We start from the raw sequence: 19689 nt of genomic DNA on the forward strand, positions 1-19689 counted from the left end.
TAACCAAGGAAAACAGAATAGAAATAGAAAAAGAATAAATATCTTATACTAATGACAAACAAACATTGTTCTCTGTCTGGCGAATATGATGTCTGTGGGCTAGGGCATATCTGTAGCACCACAATGCTTCATTTTTAATGGTATTTTATGACACATTATCAAGAGCATATTCATCAAGAATTAGCAGACCCCTGGATATTGCAGTTGCGATTTTGAAAATTGCGATTAATTGTTCTGCCCCATTTGCTGAACACCGTTACTCAGAAGAAAACAACAGATCCCGCAGGCCATCAGTCACTTGTACTGACTTGTACTGTGTTGTATTAACACAGTTTTGGTACTAAATTACAGTATTAAATTTTACCTGATGAAGGAATGTGAACCAAACCAGTGTTAAGTGAGTACAAAAGGCCAACAGTGACGCTGTCAATAACTGTCAATAAGACTTTGTAGTGAGTAAGAACTTTGAAGTAATAATTAACCATTAACGACTAGCAAAAAGTAAGAAACTAATTTAATTCAACTCGAATCAAGCGACCCAAGCTTGATTTAGGCAATCCATGTCTCCAAGTAAAGACAACATATCCTTTCTCAAACCTACCTGAACTTTTATGTTTATGTTGAATGTGAATTGATCTCTATTTAATACAATCGTAATGTATCTGAGTGGATTGCTACTTGAGACCGTTGCTCTAAATGTTTGCTCATGGCACCTGTATGCTGTTTATGAAGGGCCTCAAACATAAAATATGACAGAGTAACAACCACATTTCTTTGGTTATGATTTTAGAAGATCTTTAATTTAGACATCACAAGTTAACAGAGCCGCACAGTATCTATAAAACTGAGTTGGCTCATGATCACTGTGTACTAAGACAGGTGCCATGGCTTTCACATAAATCTCACTTCTTGTCACAATGACCCACCAGAGTAAAGGGGATCCTTTTAAAATGTTTTGACACAACAGGTAAAAATTAAAAAGGCTCCAGATCAAAACAAATTGTTGCCACTTTCATCTGTCACACTTACTTTCCGATGTTGAAATGCTACTACCCTCCCTCTCTATATTTTCTAAATATGAACAAGCAGCACTGAATTATAGCAGCCATGCTCTCACATCAACACTGCGTCATCTAGACCAACATGCGGGTCACCTTACAGTTTAATCTGTGTCTGGTTGTAGTGTGAATATCAGCGTTAAAGAGATTACGGTCGACTACACTTGTATGTTTCATTCAGTATCAAGAGTAAAAAGGTCACTCTCTCGTTTCAAATAATTGGTTGTTGCAACATGTCTTTGAACCACTACAAGGCTGAGCCTCCTCGTGTTACTCAATGGTCCAGCTACAGTATCTGACTCCATGTCATCATTTAAAGGAACAGATAATGGCATTAGCATCCGTACGCAGAAAGCTGTTCACTAAGTCATGAGTATAGTACCAAAAGCAGGTTCCCTCTTCGTAGTCTCTTTGACAGTACTTGTGTTACAGGATTTGAGGGTTTCAGCTTGCTGGTGAGGTCAGGGTGAACATCTTGTTTGTTCAAGGTCCAGTGTGTAGTATTTCTGAGGATTTATTGACAGAAATGCAATATAAGATCTAGAACTATATTTTCAGTGGTGTTTAAAGACTTTATATAATAAATCGTTATGTTTTCATTACCTTAGAATGAATCATTTATATCTACATAACCGTGGGTTCCCCCTTCGATGGATGTTGCCACGTTGCTTCATCATGTTTCTACGGTACCTGAAAACGGACAAACAGTGCTACAGAGCACGTTTCATCACTACGTTGTTCTTGTTCTATTTCTGGTAGAATTCAGACAGTGTAGACACTCATTACTATGTTGAATATGTATGTTAGAAGAAGTAGTAGAATTAATATACAGCAGGGGTCTGCAAGTTTTGCATTAGAGCAACAATTTCAACCATTAGATGGTGGGTAAGAATATAACACATAATATTGACTTCTATCAACATGGCCTTTGGTTAACCCAGTTGGTAAAGTGCAGGTCTCACACCCCGGGGTTTGTGAGTTTGAGCCCACCTTGTTTCTTACATTACAGCATGTGCTGCAGTATTTGTGTTTCGGTGTTTGATCCGCATCCATCAACCTATGGACGCTTTATCATTTCCCCAGTATCTCCAGGCAGAGAACATTTAGGGGACTCACGTTCTCTGACGGCTCTTTCAGAGGTGTGTCAAGAAGGCAGCACTCTTTTAATGTCGTTCAGATTTTTTCAAAGTCAAACTCCAACTACAGCATTAAAAGCTTCTTGCGCTTTTATTTTGCAGGCAAAACCACTAAAGAAGAAGTGATTATGTGAGTAACTGTTGCTGCCACGACTGAGATATATTTCAGCATGCTATCAAAGTATTTATTTATTTATATTTTTGCCGCTATCAAAAAGGTATATCTAAAGAAACCTCATTTCCTGACTGGCTACTCTCTGCTGTCTCAGAAGAGACACCTTTTGTCCTCTGTCAGCAATCATAGCTGTCCTATGCTCTTTGAAAGGGTAGGGGGCAGTGGTAGACTGGAAAGTTGGTTGCAATTCACAACCTCACCACGAGATGCCACTAAATCTTATACACTGAACCTTTAACACTGGTCCTGTATAGCATCTTAATATATTTTCTTCATTTCCTAAACTCACCCGCTCCGCTTTGACGCACCAACTTAGTCTCCTACACATCCTGTTAATATGAAGCTTTTTACATTAGTGGCATTACATTTATTGGCAACATTCAGTGTCAACACAGAAAGAGTGTCACTTTCATATTGCGCAGTGAAAAGAAACGGTGTGTTGGCAGACGTAAACATTATCAGAATCAATGTGATCAAAATTGTTGTGATTCACCTTTTAGAGATTACAGAGACCATTTCGTGTTAATCTACTCCACCTTAACTTTATCGTTTTTAACGACTCAGCTAAAACATTTACATCATATGAGTGGTAGGGTCTGTTATGATGTCTTCAAAATGTACACATCTTATAATTAAGACACAGATTTGTAAAACTCTCATGGCATGGCCTGCTGCTTGGCGAGGAAAGAATGTAGTCAATGGGATTCATTAAGCCTTAGATTTTGGCCATTGTTGACATTTTTAGGGATATGTTTATATTTTTTACAATGTTGAGTAAAAAAAATAAAATAATCAACATTGTAAAATGTGGCTGCAGCAGCGTGCCTAGCACAGAGGTGGAAAGTGTTCGTGGCAGGAGTGACCAGATTTTAAATTCATGAGGATCAATAAAAAGGGGGCTGCTGAGGCACAGTCTTTGTGTGAGAGTGGAATGGTTTACAACAGAAACTGGAAAAAAGGCTTATATTAGTCCTGTAATGATCCGACTAAGAATTATGAATATGGAGCCATTCATTCTCAGCTGCCCTGAATTTTCTGCTGCAAAGGCGGCAAATAAATACCAAACAGCCAAACAAACAGACCAGGCCACTAGCACTTTAAACATCAGCCCCATTAACACAGCAGGGAGACTTCAATCTCAGAAGGATCATTGGTTCAAATAAAGCACTGCGACAAGCATCTCCAGGCGGAGAGAAAATAGACCAGAAAGATGAGTGAAAAAGAGTAATCTCCCTGACATATTCCTAATAATCCACCTCCCTCGTGCTGCTCCCCCCAAGCTCACCCAATCATAAAGTGTCAACACTGACCTACAAAAAGGGACTCCCATCAAGCCTTACGTGCTTAAAAACATCAATCACAACAGACAAAGAGGGTATATTGAATTATACAGTATTAACCTTCAGGGCTTGCATATAAAGCCCATAGATTTATTTATGCCTATGTGTTAAGAGCCTCTGCACTGTTCCTTACAGCAAGCTGGCTGCCAAATTGATGAACCTGTTCAGGCCTCAGCAGGAGACCAGCACCTTTGATTAATGAGTGCAAACTTGTGGAAAGGGTAAGAGTAGAAGAGACAGGGTGAGAATGGGTGAAAACACAATTATTAGCAGTCCTGCTTTTTTCCTTCTCCTTTGGCCCTTTCAAAAGGCCAAAGGAGCATAAACAGGGGACCTTCTCAAATTCTGTGAGGACATACCAAGAGGGGCCACAGATAATGTGATCCCCACTTGAAATGGTGAGTTCTGTGACCAATTCAGCAAAAGAAAAACACAAATCTGGTCTCCAACTATGGGTGTGAAGATACACTTAGCCCACAAGATGAGACAATACGATATTTTAATACTATTTTTAAGAAGTCTTCATTGAAAAAACATATGACTGAAAAATCTTTTATTCGACTCTGTCGCCTTGTATTGTTTCAACCAGGTACGCAAAATGCTGTCACACAAACAATTTAAAAGTAGCGTGGGCATCTTCTATGCCAATTTCACTCTCACACCCTCATGCTGATATCGTGAGACAGCTTTTCACCTTGATGAGAAATTTCATCACGTTTTAATATTGTGCGATCTTGTGGCACAAGATTTCATCACACCCCTACATCTATAGCCGACTTTCCACCAAAAGCACACCAAACTTTTAGTCTCAGGAACTACTTTTCAAGAAACTAAAAGGTTCCTTCAGCCTATTGTTGTGTGTGTTTCCACCGCAGTCTAAAGACCTGCGAAGATTAGGCAAATTAGTCTGCTGATGTATGTTCTTACCCTGATGTATGCGCCGTACATACTGAATCTACACTACTGTAGGTCTTGATCCCATGTACACAAATCTATCCGTTGATTAGGATTGCAACTAATGATTATTTTCATTTTCAATTAATCTGTTGATTATTTTAAATGAATCGATTAGTTGTTTGGTCTGTAAAATGTCAGAAAATGGGGGAAAATGTTTCCCAAAGCCCAAGATGACGTAAGATGTCTTGTTTTGTCTACAACCCCGTGGTATTCAGTTTACTGTTGTAGAGGAGAGAAACCTGAATATTTTCACATTTAAGAAGCTGGATTCGGAGAATTTTACTTAAAAAAAAGGACAGATTAATCGTTTATCAAAATAATTGCAGATTAATTTAATAGTTGACAACTAATTGATTATTTGTTGCAGCTCTAATGTTAATATGAGTTGTATTGCTAGTGGAATTTAAGGGTAATATGTTTATAGTAGGTTGTAGGTGAAAAGTAGTTATTTTAAGTTACACAATAATTAGTTTGGAATTAAGTCAGTAAAACTCTGGAAAAATGATTGAACTGAAAAAAATTTTTATTTGACAGCTAGGGCTCGCATTTAAAATGGGCTTCTTTAAGTAATTTAGTAACCATGGGCAACATTTGCATTTGGAGCCTGGAAGAACAAAGCAATATTTTAAAAATTCAAATCCAAGTTGCTGACTCTTTTGATTTCTCAATGTTAAAAGCTTGCATTAGAATCTTAGTCCACATCACTTCAACATTGTTCTCTCTGCAGAGGTTTTCAAGGACATGTGATCTGAATAAATATGGAGGCAAATTTAGTGACCTTCTACCTGTGTTTTGATTCATTGGCAGTTACTGGATGCATGCATAACACATCAAGGCTGTGATCTGATTTATTGTGCTGCCTTGGCTACTGAAGCCATTTAAATGATGGATTTTACTAGGAATCATGTTTACTGCCATTTCACTTAGGACTGTGTGCACAAAGGGCACACACTAGTTCATTACTATCAATTATATCTGTGAAGACAAATTAGCTCCGCTTTGCAGCCAACAAAATATGCCTGCTAAAACAAACTAAATGACGCTTAGTTAAATTTACGCCAACAAATCAAGCTTTATCCACTGTATGAGCACAATTGTTCATAAATCAAGCTGCACCACATACTCCTGTATATAAATGGCAGTTTATGCTGTGATAACAAAGTTTGAAAGGGCCTATTACAAGTTAAATTCACAAAAGTCAACTATGACATGCCATTGTAGGAAAACCACAGGTGTAAATAACAAAATGAATAATGGCTAAATTCCATTTAGCTGCTGTAACACTGTCATGGCTCACTTGGACACTTGAATATAAGGAAGCCATGTTAATGTTATTAGTAAAACCTGTGCCTTTCCTACCATGACATGCCAAGATGTCTTCTTTGAGGTTTACTAATGTCAAGCATGGTTGTAATTAATTGCAATAGTCTGTAACATTATGTAGAACTTCTCAGAACTGTAGTAGAACTTTTTAGATTTCTTAAAATTTAAAGTAAGCCAAGTAGGCCCAACATAAAAACCACAGTGCACAGGGAAGAAATCAGGACAATAATAAAATGCCCTGATTTCTGCACTGGAAATAAAACCTAGTTTGTGCTTGTGGCACCCAGATTAAGACAGCCACTAAAAGATTTAAAACTGAATTTCGGGGGGGGGGGGGCTACATGTGTGACATGTCATCACAGGAACATGAAAGTGGTTGGACTGCAGTTTCATAAGCCATAACCAATCAGTGTTGAAATCTCACTCAGCATAAATCATCAAAAAGTGCTTCTTTCAATTTCAATTCAACCAAAGTCAAGGTTGTACATTCAGATTTTGTTTTTCTCCTTCAAAGTTCCATAACTTTGTTGCGGATAAAAACAGTTTACATAAACCGTGCTAATTTAAATACCCCAAGATGGCGAATGCCTTGTTGTTAATATGAAAGCAGAAAAATGGAGGGTATTGTCATAATCTCAAAGGGTAAATTTCAGCCCAGACCGCAGCTGCTGCATTAGCTGCGCTCTCCTTTAAGAGGAAGAAAGCAACAACAAAAAAAAAAAGATACAGGGGGGAGACGACACCAGCAGGCAGCCCCCAGCTTTAACACTGATAACACACAATTAATGTTAGCAAAGACGAGGCTAAAACATTAATAAAAACCCACCTGTATTAAATCCTGTTGTTTGATAATTTCATGTTGTCACACGAAGCTTAAACCCACAACAAGCATTAACGTTACACTGGCAGCAAGACTTTTTATATGATACACTCCTACAACAGGCGAGCTAAAAAAAACAAACAAACCTAATATTTTGACACGCTAACTTATGTATATGTTTTCATGATCCATCCATTGAGGTTTCTGCACAAACGGTGGACCCGCAGAGTGGACCAGCTGGCAACAAAGACAGGATCCATGCTGCAAGGTAGCTAATGACAAGGCTGAACAGCACTGCCTGTCTCTGTGTGTCTGCCAAGTATCGTACCGGGTGACATGTTAACGTTAGTTGCCCAACTCCTGCTTCAAACACTCTTCTTAACGACCAAGTTACAATGTCAACATGACACCAGTTAAAGCCAAAGTTTATATCCGAAAACCGTGTTATATACTTTGATATGAACTTTTGTTTCTCCTCGTCGCCGTGTTGAACTCACGGAGCGGCTTCAGTGAGGCAAGTGTAGGCAAAAGGATGCTACTGGTTTAGCAAAAGAACGTTAGCTTTAACGTTAGCTGTTAGCACCCGGCGACAGAAATTCGCGAAATAACACAGCACTGAACGTACGTTGGTGAGTACTACCTAGCGACCTAAGGTTGCAAACTGTCTTAGCTTGGGCAAAACACAGACAATTAAACTCACCTTGACGTCGAAAATCGGTTAACCTTACTCCTTAAAATAGGGAAATGGAAAAACACTGTTAATTTACTTCCCCCGGTTTTGCGCTGTTTGAGGGACGCTGAAAGAGATGAATGGAGACTTGGTCAGTACTTGAGTCCAGTGGTGGGAGCTTGTGTGACTGAATGTGTTGCTCTCTGATCGCAGATTGAAGAGACTCTCTCCTCCGCTTCACTCCGAGCAACTCGAGAAGTGACGTCAGCTCAAGGCTTCTACAATGCAAACTTTTGTTCGCAAAACCTGCAACCAGCAAAGTGCACAAACTATCTGCGAGTACACTATATACATCTGTAAGGTGGGAAAACATGAGGTGCCTCTGTGTGTTGAACAACAACCGTCGTGCAAATCGATACCATAAATGAAATGACACAGGCTTTATCAAAAAGGTGTTTTTTAATGATTTATTAGTACAAGAACCTTACACTGCCCATTAGTCTTTAGACTGCATGCATGTCGCATATAAAGGTGCTCAAAGTATTTCACAACAGGTGCTTAGGTTTCAGGAGGTTTTCAGTTTCCACCACATCCCTGGTCTGACAATGGCAACACAGTCCAACTATTTTTTTTAAATGTTCAGATGTTACACATTTTCAGGATTTATTTATAACCTAGCTTTATAAGTCACATATGTGCTGGTGTAATATTGATTTAAAGGACAGACAGACTGCCTGTTTGGTGGTAGAAATACTGCACACACACACACACACACACACACACACACACACTCATACTTTGTTCGGTAATTAATAACCAAGAGGATGCAGGCCATAGAGGTCTTTGCTGACAGTGACAGTGAGTGTTGTGTAATGTCTGAAAGTAAAACTGACTGACATAATGTCTTTTTTTCTGTTTAGTTCAGTTGTTTAGTTGGTGTAACAGTTCAGTTCAGTGGTATTGTCTCTCAAACAAAAGTTGGCAAAAACAGACTCCTCAAAACAGACAGAATTTAGAAAAATCTACATGCAGTAGCAGTAAGAAGAAAAAGTGAGAGCAATAAGTAATTTCAAACTCATTATTTAAAGGATGGTAAGTATCAATGCTATACATCCCTTTTCCAGACTCTTGTTAAAATTGTCTGGAAGTGTGGACTGCTTAGTTCAAATGGCTCTTTAAGTAGGATTGGGAAACTATTAACAAAGCATTAATGTTTGTTGATGGTTGAAATTACATAAATAAGTAGTCGGACAAGGACTACCATCTGCCTTGTTACTGCTCATTAAGCAAGCATACAATCTGCAACAGGAAATTGGGTGCATTTTATCATTAACCTGAGCAGCAAACATTTACAACACAATGTAATCAAAGCAGTGTAACGGTATGAAAATGGATCTCTGATGCGGACTGATGTAGTGCTGTTGCCCCAGTGTTTAAATTCCACAAATTATAAATAATTTTTTAATGAATTATTGCAGAGTAAGATCAACATTTGCTTTTTCTGGGAGGTTATTGTCAAGGTAATGGGACTCCTCTGTTTAATTTCTGAAGTCACGTCTTGTGATTACAGTACGTTGCACCATGTTGTCTTTTTTTTTGAAAGAGGAAGACGTGTTAGTGTTCAGGGGGTGGAGTGGATTTCCAGTCATGGCGCTGCACCTTTTTGCCAATACACACTGTACATGAAGTTGAACTAATTGGATACAGTAATTAAGGCACAAGGGCACATTTGAATTAAAGATGTGGAATAAAAAATCCTTGATCAGCATTTGTAATTGAAACCAGGTTTATTTGCTTGTTCACCATCCCTTGTGCTCATTGATTTTTCTCCCCCCTAATTCTGTGTCATTTTAGATTCTGCAGTCAAAGGAGCTACTGACTGGACTGAGTGAAACACACGCCTGGCAGGATGAACACACAAGGTGAGGGAGGGGGAAAAATGATTTGATAAATTTGTCAGCCAAGCCACAGGATACCTGGACTTTTTTAAATTGTACTGGACAATCTTCATTAGATAGAATGAGCAATGAGAGAGATCAGAGCAGCGTCACCTTCGAAAGCCGTCCAGGGTTTTTCACATTGTACAATCAAAATGTCAGCCTACCTTGGTCATTTGTAACATAATAAATTGCAGTCGATGGCTGCAATGCAGCAGCATGCTGGGGGAAGGGCAAACAGCCTGTCCCCTTTAAAGGCATTTTTAAAGAGTCTTGATTAGAAAGTATAATGAGATACCAAAGACACAGCAAAGATGATCTCTCCAGAGACTGATGGAAAACAAATTAAGATGGTGCTTTTGTTTTTAATTATTATTTTTCTATCAGTCCACAGAATACGCAGTATACCCCTGAGGCACAGGAGTTGGACTCACTGTCATTGATTTTTTCTTATTTTGTCCTGACATATTTAAGTAATACAGATTTTAATCATGTCAGCACACAATGCTCTGATCCCTTTAACACCAAAGCCTCCAAGCACTGCACATGCGTTTGATTTAGAAAATGGCACAGTGTCTGAGCTAAAAAACTGTTTGTGTGTGTTGAATATGCAGTTTACACTCTACGCTCTGATACAGTGTTTTCAACAACTCTGAGCTAACCATTCCCAAAAAGCTGCCACACAATGTGAGTTATATTCACTTTACACATCCAAATTGTAATGTAATTCAAATTACTGTAGCCCAGTAGGTGGTAAAGAAATGCAGTATGGCACGTCCTGACGTAAAATAGAGTTAGTATAATACTGTTTATCTCGCATGGCCGGCCAGAGAGCAGTCCTCTAAATAGTGGCCTCTGTTAATTGGAGCATGTTCTTGCATGCCCTTCTGTGTACAGACACCTTTTCCAAGAAAGACCATAACATAAATAGAGGATGAGCTGAATAGGAATAACTCACATCTAGTAGAATCCTGAGAAAAAGAGACTTGAAACCGGAAAGGCAGTAAAGAGTTCTGACATTGTGAAGTCCACGTGCAAGCCAAGGGTTGCTTTTTTCTGTTGTGTATTGTTTTCTTGACACATAACTTGGTAATTCACAGGATTGTGATCCAGCGTGGCTCTCATTTTCATTCCATCTGTCACGCTACTGCATGTCATCTCTTATTCATGCATACCAATGTCCGTTTTAATTAGTCATTCTGGGTCAGTGTAGACCTCTTCCTGCTTCAAGCAGCGGTGTGGCAGATGTGTGAATGAAATTCATCTGCTATTATTTGAGCGAAAAAAGGCCTTTACAGCCATTGTGATGAGGCAACAGCCACTCTACAATAATAAAATACATACATCCCAGTTAAACAGAAAAGATGATTTTAGGGATGCAACAGCATCAATCACTTAAGCTGAAATCTGTTTGTAAAAAAAATAAATGGTTATGCCTCAAAAGGTTCATCATAAATTTAATTCAACCCAATTATTTCCACAAAATCTAATGAGGCTTCAGTAAATTAGTGTTACAATTAATTATCATAATTAGAATGATCATAATTATTCCTTTTGCATGTCAATACACGTTTTCCTCTGTTGTAACTGGTGACACACAGCAGCTAAACACTTCTGTAGCATTACAACAGATTACTAATGTGTGTAGGCTCAGCAGACTTTTTACAGTCTGATAATCAGTGAATTGCCGTTTTGTTTTCACGTCATTATTCCGTCTTAACTAATTCAATTTGAATCGCTAAAACATTTTTTCAGATGAGGGCCATTAAGTCCTGGAACCAGACCAGAAATGAACATCTACGATCACACTCTTAGTTTTCTAAATGTATCATGCAGAGTTGCATTCAAACAGAAGCTTACTCACAGTAATTGTTTTTGCTATTTTATCAAGACTAAATTATACTTGTTGAATATGTTGCATATTCATGAGCCTGAATAAGTCTTTGCTCTTCGAAATATAAAATCAATATCTGCTGAAATCTAACCATGTAGGTCATTTTTAAAGGCCCAATTTGTACATTTGAGGGGCTGTACATAGGTAAAGTAAATCATGAAAATCAGAATTTTGTGTTTTCCTCATACACCATTTTTGACAATATAGGCCTCAGTATAGACAATATGGGGCATTTTAACTATAACAGTTAAAAGCCCACACAGAGCCCCTACCCCACAGTGCAGCCCTGGCCTTCTCCGGCCCCACTCTGGTCTTTGGACCTTTATCTCACATAGCATGTTAATAGTTGTCTTCCACAGCGAGCCTAAATGACTTACTTAATCAATAAGAGGACTTTCACCTCAGCTTGGAGACAAGATAAGCATTCTGCAATTTTACATCTACTCTATTTATTTTGTGTTCATGTTTAAAGATATGAGTTACCTCTAGACTTCCTCGAAAATGTAACAGTGTAACAGCAAAGTGCAACAGGGTAATTTTTTCAAATCAGTGTTTTTTCTGATTGTTGTCCAATAACAACACTGTCAAACTGATAATCTTCCATGTTCCCTCCTGCAATGTCAGAGAACAGACTTGACAGAAATGTGATTCACTGTCCCACCTTGTGGCCATATCTAGAAATAACCTGGAATGCTCCGAGGAAAGCGTTATTGTTATTGTCCTATTAGTGTGCTACATCAATAAATGTTAGTCCACAAGTGCCTTTGACTATTCATAACTAGATGTGAAAATCATCAAGAAAGACACAACTCAACAAAAAAGAGGCATATGAAGCCAATATTTAAAGAGAATTTGTTAGATGGCAGACTTCTTGGAAGTCTAAATTTAGATGTGTATGAATGGGAAGGGGGGGGGGGGGTGAGATTTCCTGCTGCCTTTGCTCAGTTCTGTTTCATCTTGGCCCACACTGAGATGTCAACAGAGCCACTGGACATTTGGAGAGAGTGACATTTTTCAGATGACAATGATTTAGATGTCCTCTCTGAAACCCCAATTTAAGTGTCCTAATTCATCCTTTTCTCCTCAATTATGCATCGACATATATATATATATAGCAGAAATGTTCTATTTAGAGAGAAATAATACTTTTTACTTTCTGACACCGCTGGACAACCCATGGCTGGAAGTTGACATATTACTGTTGGCAGACTACTAGAAATGTGTCCTGTTACTGCCTAATAGAACTTTCTGAGTCATATTAGTTAAAAAACAAAAACAAAAGCAAGCTCTTCTTATTGTCAAACATATTTTATTATGAAAAACGACACGAGGGCTCAGATTCTCACAAATTAATCTCAAATATTGCACAAAGCATTCATGCTGTTGAAAACATAATTCTGCAATATATCTATCCCACAGATTGTCTTTAATGTCTCTGGAGGATTTATTATTTCAAACACCAAAATCATGTCAACTAAATGATAAAACAATACTGCCAAGATTGGGTTTAATAGGGCAGCAAGGGAATTCTTAATATAAACCCCAAAAATACATATTTATCTTTTGACCAGATAAAAAGTACATAAAGGGCAGAGGAACTGTGAATGTAGATTATTTTCATGACAGCCATCTTGAAAGGATCCTGGAATGAATGAAGAGTTCAATCAGTGTTTTTTGAAAACTAAATCTAGCTTTACTGGCTATATTGGCTATATTTTGGCTAGTCTCGCACCTTGACACAATAACATCTAAAGCCAGGGAGAGAATGCAGGGAAATCGGTCAGGACGTTCTCTGGCAGTATTGGTTAAGGACAGCTTTCCATTTGAATTTATTTTACCTAGGAAAGAATATGGACTGTGCAAATCTACCTCACTGGCTACATTTACATGCATGGAGTAACAAGGCAATTGCTCACACTCTTGCCGGGCTCTTGTTCGGATCAAGCATTCCTGTTTCTGTGAATACTGCTTAAAAAGGGCCACTCTGATTTTACACAAAAGATCAGTTTACTCATCATGGTTGTATAATTTCAATAGTTCTAAAGTCTGGGAAAATAACCCCAGATAATGTCTTTAGGGTTATCTCATGGTTGTAGACTAATAATGTACAACTCAAAGCCTGCATTACAAACTGGGTGCGTGCAACATTTATCGGGCAGTGAGGGTCAAATATGATTGGTTGCATTATGTGAAATGTAGAATACAGCATTTTTTAAGCTTGATACATTTCATGAAAAAAACACATCAGGATGTCTCATTCTGCACTACATAAACTGACCGATTTTTTTTCAATCTGCCTCTTGTTAGTCACCCAAGCTTATGGGAATGCAATACTAAGTCGCTGGAGTAGCCCTGCAACAGGACATTTCTGTCTGCACACAAAAGGTATGAAAGCTTTTAGTTCCACTCTCTTCAAAAAAACAATGGTAAGTTATATCTAATATGCAGGAGAGAAATATTCATCCCAAAAGTTATCAAAAAAATGTGTAGTGCCTGATAATAACCTGATCAAATCACAGCTGACCAGGCTACAGTTGCTAATGAAAATGCACCAATGTGAAAAAATTACTTATAATTCATGTTAGTACAGATAACAAAAGATGTTTATGTGCCACAGTGAGGTTAGTAGAGGAGAAAGCTTGGCATCAGTTTTCTTACAACCACACTACATTATTCTAAGTCATAACGTTGACATGTATAACCCAAAACTACCCCCGCAACTGTTTTTTTTAGTGGACTTCTCTTTGCATGAACACCCACCCATGTGGAAAGGAGAGAAAGTTCTCCTATGGCACGCTGTCTGTCTCCTCAGCCTCCACCAGGCAGGACTGGTCTGTGTCCAGGACTCTGAACGGAGGGTGGTACTCGAATGCCGTGAGGATAGTGGAGCCAAGATTGTGCTTCTGGTGCAGGAACCAAATAACTGCTGAGACTCCCATGATGGCGACCACGCTGAGAATGACCAGGGCGGACAGCAGTGCGTTGGGTTCTGAGGAGGACAAGTAACAATGCAAGGAAAGTCACTACTATAAACAACAACAAAAAAGCACACAGGAATAGGTAAAGAAAATGCGAAAAAAAGCTCAAAGGTCGACTTACTCTGCTTGGCTACCTCTTCTTCTGAGGAAAAAAAACAACACAGTGAGCCAAGTGGAAAACAATCCCAACTATATTTTCTAGAGACACATTAACTAAAATCCTCGCTACATACTCATGGATCAGTCACGTTAAGAAACTCTGGTAGATTAATAACATACCAAAAGGTCTAATAGACGTATTGACTGATTGATATTTTGCATTGAGGAAAAAAAAAAGACTTTAATCTTACTCTGATCTGTCTCGCAGACCACTCCGTTCTCCACTTCTTCCAGGCAGCTGACATTTTCCCACTTTCCCGTGTTGCTGTGCAGAGAGACACATGTTTCCAAGGGCACAAGGTCTGATGGAGAGCTGTCCTCCCAGTTAGTGAATAGCACAGGGTCGTCACCGAACCACATCATGTTGTCACCTGACAAAAGACACCAATCAGTACTCCAGCATGACAGCCAGTGGGAATACCAACCACTTTCACAGGCAATGTGCATCTTTTCCATCCTCAGGATTCACACTAACTGAAATGAGATTTTGAGTTTCTGGTATCTTAGCTTCCTCCACGGTGCCTCCAATGACTGCTTCATAAAAAGAAAAAAAATCATTCCTGAGGTTGTGCCAGGATTGAAAGACAAGGATGAGTTGGCGCTGTCACGCTTTAAAAGTAGCAGATAGACTGTGCTAAATACACTCTAAATCAAACATTAAGATTGTTATCTTCACTCTTGAGTTAAGATTTTTTAGTCAAACTATTGTTTCCAAGTTCAAGAATAAACTTTCACGCACTTTTAAGCAGAGTACAGAGTACAATTATAAAAGCTCAACAAAGAGATAAATGATCACTTACACAAAATGATCAATATATCTATACAGTATATGTATAACAAACATCTGAAACAAAACCCTTTAAGATTAAAACAAAGTTGAATTGTTTCCTTTTTCATAGACAATCAGATTTTATGCTATGGAAGTTAGTCAGCATGTTTTCACTGTCCTCTGGTCACATGATACTTACTGTTTGTGTCATAATACATTCCCAGCCACACGTTCACAGTGCCTTTCCACACTTCTGGGCTATATTTAATGACAAAGTCATTCTCCTCAGCGCTCTGGATGGTCAAAAGCTCTACAAAAAGCATAGCAATGAATGACAACCGAATCACACACACACACAATGAGAAAACAGACCATTTGTCATTTTGTCTTTAACAAAATATTTAAACATTAAAATGTCTCAAGTACCAAATCCTCGGCATAGGGTTTTTGCACTCTCAAAAGTGTAGCTTTTGATTTTGTCTTCTTCTCCATGGACAAAGTGGTAACATTTGTCTTTAAACGACACCCAGGTGCGTCGGTCTGCAGGGCAGTCTGAGGAAAATCATGGGACAAAACATGGTAATGGAAAAATATGGCACCTGATTGAAATTTCTTTTAGCTGTGTGCATTTTTGTGGGATGGATTTAGAAGCTACAGGAAGAGATTTAACAAAGAAACCAATGAAACAGGACTGACTAAACAAAACATAACCAAATCACCCGTTTAAGATAAGGCAACAACTGCCTCATGTTTGGTTGGATGCCAGTAGAACCAGTTGGATGTCAGTAGATACCATTCTACAACCACGTCTGTACAGTTGAAACTACTTGGTTTGTTTCACGTTGTGACCGCTGTTCCTCTTTTTCCGTGCAGTTTGTGTCTATGTTTGCCAAATGGTCATGCTTTTCTAGACTTTTCTCCTTGTAGTTTCCTGACTGCTGCACCACATATATGGGAACAGATTATTTCCCCCTCGGTGGAGCTCTGTTGTCTGTCTCAAGGTTTAAAAACTGACACATCTGTCACATGTGTCTGACTTTTGCCAGTTCATCTATGGTGTCTCATCTTTGTAGCAGTGTTATACTTGTTATTAACAAACTTACTTAATGACTATATTGGCATTATTGCTCCACATAAAGTTACAGTCCGACAAATATAGTCTATGTAAAGGGACATTTGTCCCATTTTTTTGCAAATTAGCCATGATTAGACACCTTCAGGCAAAATCTAAAGATTTCTGTCGTGCAATACACTGATCCCAAGGGGAAAACACGTATTTTTTAATGTTTGATTTGCGTTTCGCAACATAGGCAAGCACACAACTTTTAACGTAATTTACGTGCACGTACAGTGTGTCCAAAAAGTTAAGTGTGCCGTATGCAAAACAGCAGGGTCGACATTTAGGGAAGTTGGTTCATAACATTTAACGTTAATGCGACTACTTTCCCGAGAGAACCCCCACAATAAACAAGCATTAAGTTAAGTGCAAAGAGCAAAGCTAAGAGTAACGTTATACTAACGCAGGACTTCGGAATGCTAAATTCAACGGCTGTGAACAAACGTAACTCTGACAGCAGAATATATCACGTTTATGTAGCTGTGAGCGAAGATTCAGTGTTAAACTCTTTAAACCTAACTTACGTCCCGTCAAACTCAACTGCAGCTGGATACACAACACAAAGACGCAGAATAACACTGATCGGGAACGGCGATTGTTCTTCAGAGACTCCATGACAGCCAGGACCCCCCCAAAAAGTCAGGTAGTATGGCGAATGCACGAAACTACTTTTCTGTTGCACGACTCAAGCGTCCGCAGGCAACGTGAGCGAGATCCCACCCACACACAGATACACTACACAGCGGCTCACAAACACGACTTGCACACCGTATAACACAGTAATAACAGTGTAAACACACCCGCCTGCACTGATAAAACTAAACGCTAAAAACAAGAGCAATTTGAACTCTATTATTATCTGCGATTTAATAACACAAATCTTTGACAGTTAATGTCAATTTAAAGGCTAATTGAAAAAGCGTCCTTGGTAATTCAGCCGCTGTATTTACGTCCAGAAACTGCAGTCCTCGAGGATCAGATTATTTTACACATGGGGACCCCTAGGTGGCGCTTTACGCACAGTGTTCATCAGATTCAATGTGGTTACATGCCTGATTTGCATTGTTTTCTACAGAGACTGTGCTCTGTAAGTTGCCATCGTAATCATTGACTTATTTTTCTGATGTTATGGTTAATTGTGTAGAATTATGCTGATGCTCCACATTTAAACGTTTTTTGAAATGTCCACCTCATACCTGTCTGTGTGATATGTATGAGGCTTTTAATTTGCAGTCAGTAAATGACATATTCATTTTTAATTGCATTCATTACCCAGTTTATTGGAGCAGTTTTTACAGCCATATACTTGAGTGTTTTATGGTATGTTTTTAGTACGTACCACCCTGTGACTAGTCAGGACCAGGCCTCTTGCTAAACCTGTAAACAATAAACTTGTTCAAATATGCAAATGATATATGAATGTGAAAAAAATCAGTGTGTTATGTGTTGTCAGCACAGAGCCGAAACTACAGAATCGCTAAATGATATGGTAATGAAAATAATTGTCTATTGTTGCCCTAAACATACTGTATACATTGTATCATGTTGCATTATATTCTGAAGTGTTTCTATTATTTTGGACAGATTATGGCATCAAAAAGTATCACAGAGTTGAATCAACTACTCTCTATAATTGTCGCAACAAAAACTAAAGACTGTAAGATTTGCAAAGGTTGTGTTTATTGCTGGGGTAGTGCAATCGATTGCATTATATTGTATTGTTGTGTCCACCCTCCTGTATCTACTCTCTTATTATTAAAATTTCTAGTTAAGCATCAGTCTGGTCTGATAAATAGTCCTGTAATAAGACAACAGTGCTGCCTACATTATCAGTATGGTTTGTAGTTAACTTTAGAGCATCTTTTTGTTTTTTTTAGGAAAAAGCCGTTCCCTTTATAGCCACAGGCTTTAAAAGGGGTATGGATGTAGGATGCTTCGTACCTGAGCAGGTAAGGGAGCGGAGAGCCTTGGGGGCAGGATGGTTGTCGTTCAGAGGGGGAGGGGGTTTCAGCTCCATTGCTTCTAGGCGCAGGTGGCACAACAAACACAGACAGCTGGAGCGTGAGTTTTGCTCCTCGTCTGGAGCTGGTGGCTTCCCGTAGGGTGGCACAACACCCCGCAGGATACCGTGGGGACCCATCTGCCGTGGCAAGGCCTGCTCACAGACGCCCCCATCAACCCACCCTTCGCCATACCTCCTGATACCCATAACTCACCCTGTCCAGGCCATGCATGTTGTCAACAATACCATGTGACAGTGTTTATATAGTCCTTACCAGGTCCTCACCCTATGGGTAAATACTGGTAGACCAACTCAACAGAGCTGCAGTACAACTGCATTAATATTGCTCACTGGATTGCGGTTGCCGAATACATTTCCAAGTTTGAGTTCAGTTATTATAATTGATGGCATAGATGACTGGAACTGCCTGATAATAATGTCTCATTACTTCACTGAGTGAATATCTGAATGTATGTGTAGGGTAGGAGATGGTCACTGTCGAATTAATGGAGTCTTCTATCTAGGAGATAACTGACAGCAAAGTGACCTTTGTCAGATGTTGCTTAAATGGGGAACTAACAGATGCTGGTCCTTTCCTTCTTCCATTTTTGAACCTCAGCCTACAGAGAATGGCTCAAAAAGCTTTAATCTAAAACCATTCAAAGGAAAAACACGGAGTACCACTGATATATTGTGACATTTGTTTTTGTACATGTAACCATACATTTCTTTCTGCATATCTCTTTGTGTTTGCCAATCTTGCATATGTTTTTTAAAAATAAATTGAGCAAGACATTCTTTTCAAGCTGTCTCAAAAAAAGGTAAATTATTAACATATGCCATGTTTTCTGGGTGGTACGGTGGTGCAGTGGTTAACACTGTCGCCTCACAGCAAGAAGGCTGTGGGTTCAAACCGTGGTTGCCCTGGCCTTTCTGTGTGGAGTTTGCATGTTCTTCCTGGGATCTCTCTGGGTGCTCTGGCTTCCTCCCACCATCCAAAGACACGCGGCCTAAACTTAGGTGGTTGTTCGTCTGTGTGAGTCCCTGTGATGGACCGGGGACCTGTACCCCGCCTTTCGCCCAATGCCAGCTGGGATTGGCTCCAGCCCCCTGCGACCCTGTACGCAGGATAAGCAGTTGACGATGGATGCCATGTTTTCCAAATTCTGATAAGGCCAGATTCTCTATTAAACATAAATTTGAATGTGAGAGACAAAGTGAGAGACAGGGCTTGGATTTCAGCCCTTGAAGCCATAGCCAAGCTCCCAAAAAAAAATGTATTGTTCAACTATTATGCTAGCTAGACTACATACACAACACGCTGTGTTCACGTAATTCAAGAATTAAGCAATAC

At 39.1% G+C, this 19689-nt stretch overlaps 2 protein-coding genes and 1 long non-coding RNA gene across 15 annotated transcripts in view; 1 reads left to right on the forward strand and 2 right to left on the reverse strand.

The window, feature by feature from the left end:
* Window positions 1-7698, reverse strand: part of LOC119904040 (bromodomain adjacent to zinc finger domain protein 2B-like) — a 51645-nt gene extending 43947 nt beyond the window's left edge. For 8 of the 10 annotated variants that reach the window (XM_038720422.1, XM_038720421.1, XM_038720418.1 and 5 more), the window contains exon 1: window positions 7510-7698. The gene's annotated coding sequence lies outside the window, so the exon portion shown is untranslated. Of the gene's footprint in view, window positions 1-6815; window positions 6941-7509 lie in introns of those variants that run through there. The other 2 variants (XM_038720415.1, XM_038720416.1) reach the window with 1 other exon arrangement.
* Window positions 7121-12540, forward strand: LOC119904050. Of its 2 annotated transcripts, XR_005444645.1 has the most exons (4): window positions 7121-7438; window positions 7693-7840; window positions 9334-9401; window positions 9804-12540. It is a non-coding gene; the product is annotated as an uncharacterized LOC119904050 (long non-coding RNA). The 2 variants fall into 2 exon arrangements; XR_005444644.1 differs by lacking the exon at window positions 9804-12540 and having other exon boundaries at window positions 9334-9447.
* Window positions 12541-12602: 62 nt separating this feature from the next.
* Window positions 12603-17034, reverse strand: cd302 (CD302 molecule). Of its 3 annotated transcripts, XM_038720433.1 has the most exons (7): window positions 16858-17029; window positions 15643-15768; window positions 15416-15526; window positions 14639-14818; window positions 14410-14430; window positions 14071-14299; window positions 12603-12952 (listed from the first exon to the last, which is right to left on the reverse strand). In XM_038720433.1, the coding sequence occupies exons 1-6, from the start codon at window positions 16946-16948 to the stop codon at window positions 14097-14099; spliced, it is 732 nt and encodes a 243-aa protein (XP_038576361.1). In that variant the 5' UTR covers window positions 16949-17029; the 3' UTR covers window positions 12603-12952; window positions 14071-14096. The 3 variants fall into 3 exon arrangements, with proteins under 3 accessions (XP_038576361.1, XP_038576362.1, XP_038576360.1); XM_038720434.1 differs by having other exon boundaries at window positions 12603-14299; window positions 14410-14427; window positions 16858-17034; XM_038720432.1 differs by having other exon boundaries at window positions 12603-14299; window positions 16858-17028.
* Between the last annotated feature and the right edge of the window lie 2655 nt (window positions 17035-19689).

This window comes from Micropterus salmoides, unplaced genomic scaffold (assembly GCF_014851395.1).
Source record: "Micropterus salmoides isolate LMB-PRFRI ecotype aquatic unplaced genomic scaffold, ASM1485139v1 Ms_hic_scaffold_15, whole genome shotgun sequence".
Lineage (NCBI taxonomy): Eukaryota > Metazoa > Chordata > Actinopteri > Centrarchiformes > Centrarchidae > Micropterus > Micropterus salmoides.

Bases quoted from the DNA above. Each gene is read 5' to 3' on its own strand.
- cd302 (XM_038720433.1), bottom strand. From the start codon at position 16,948: ATGGAGTCTCTGAAGAACAATCGCCGTTCCCGATCAGTGTTATTCTGC. The intron at 15,527-15,642 runs GTACTTGAGACA...TGCTTTTTGTAG, and splicing joins AACCCTATGCCGAGGATTTG to AGCTTTTGACCATCCAGAGC. The intron at 14,300-14,409 runs GTAAGTCGACCT...TGTCCTCCTCAG, and splicing joins AGAAGAGGTAGCCAAGCAGA to AACCCAACGCACTGCTGTCC.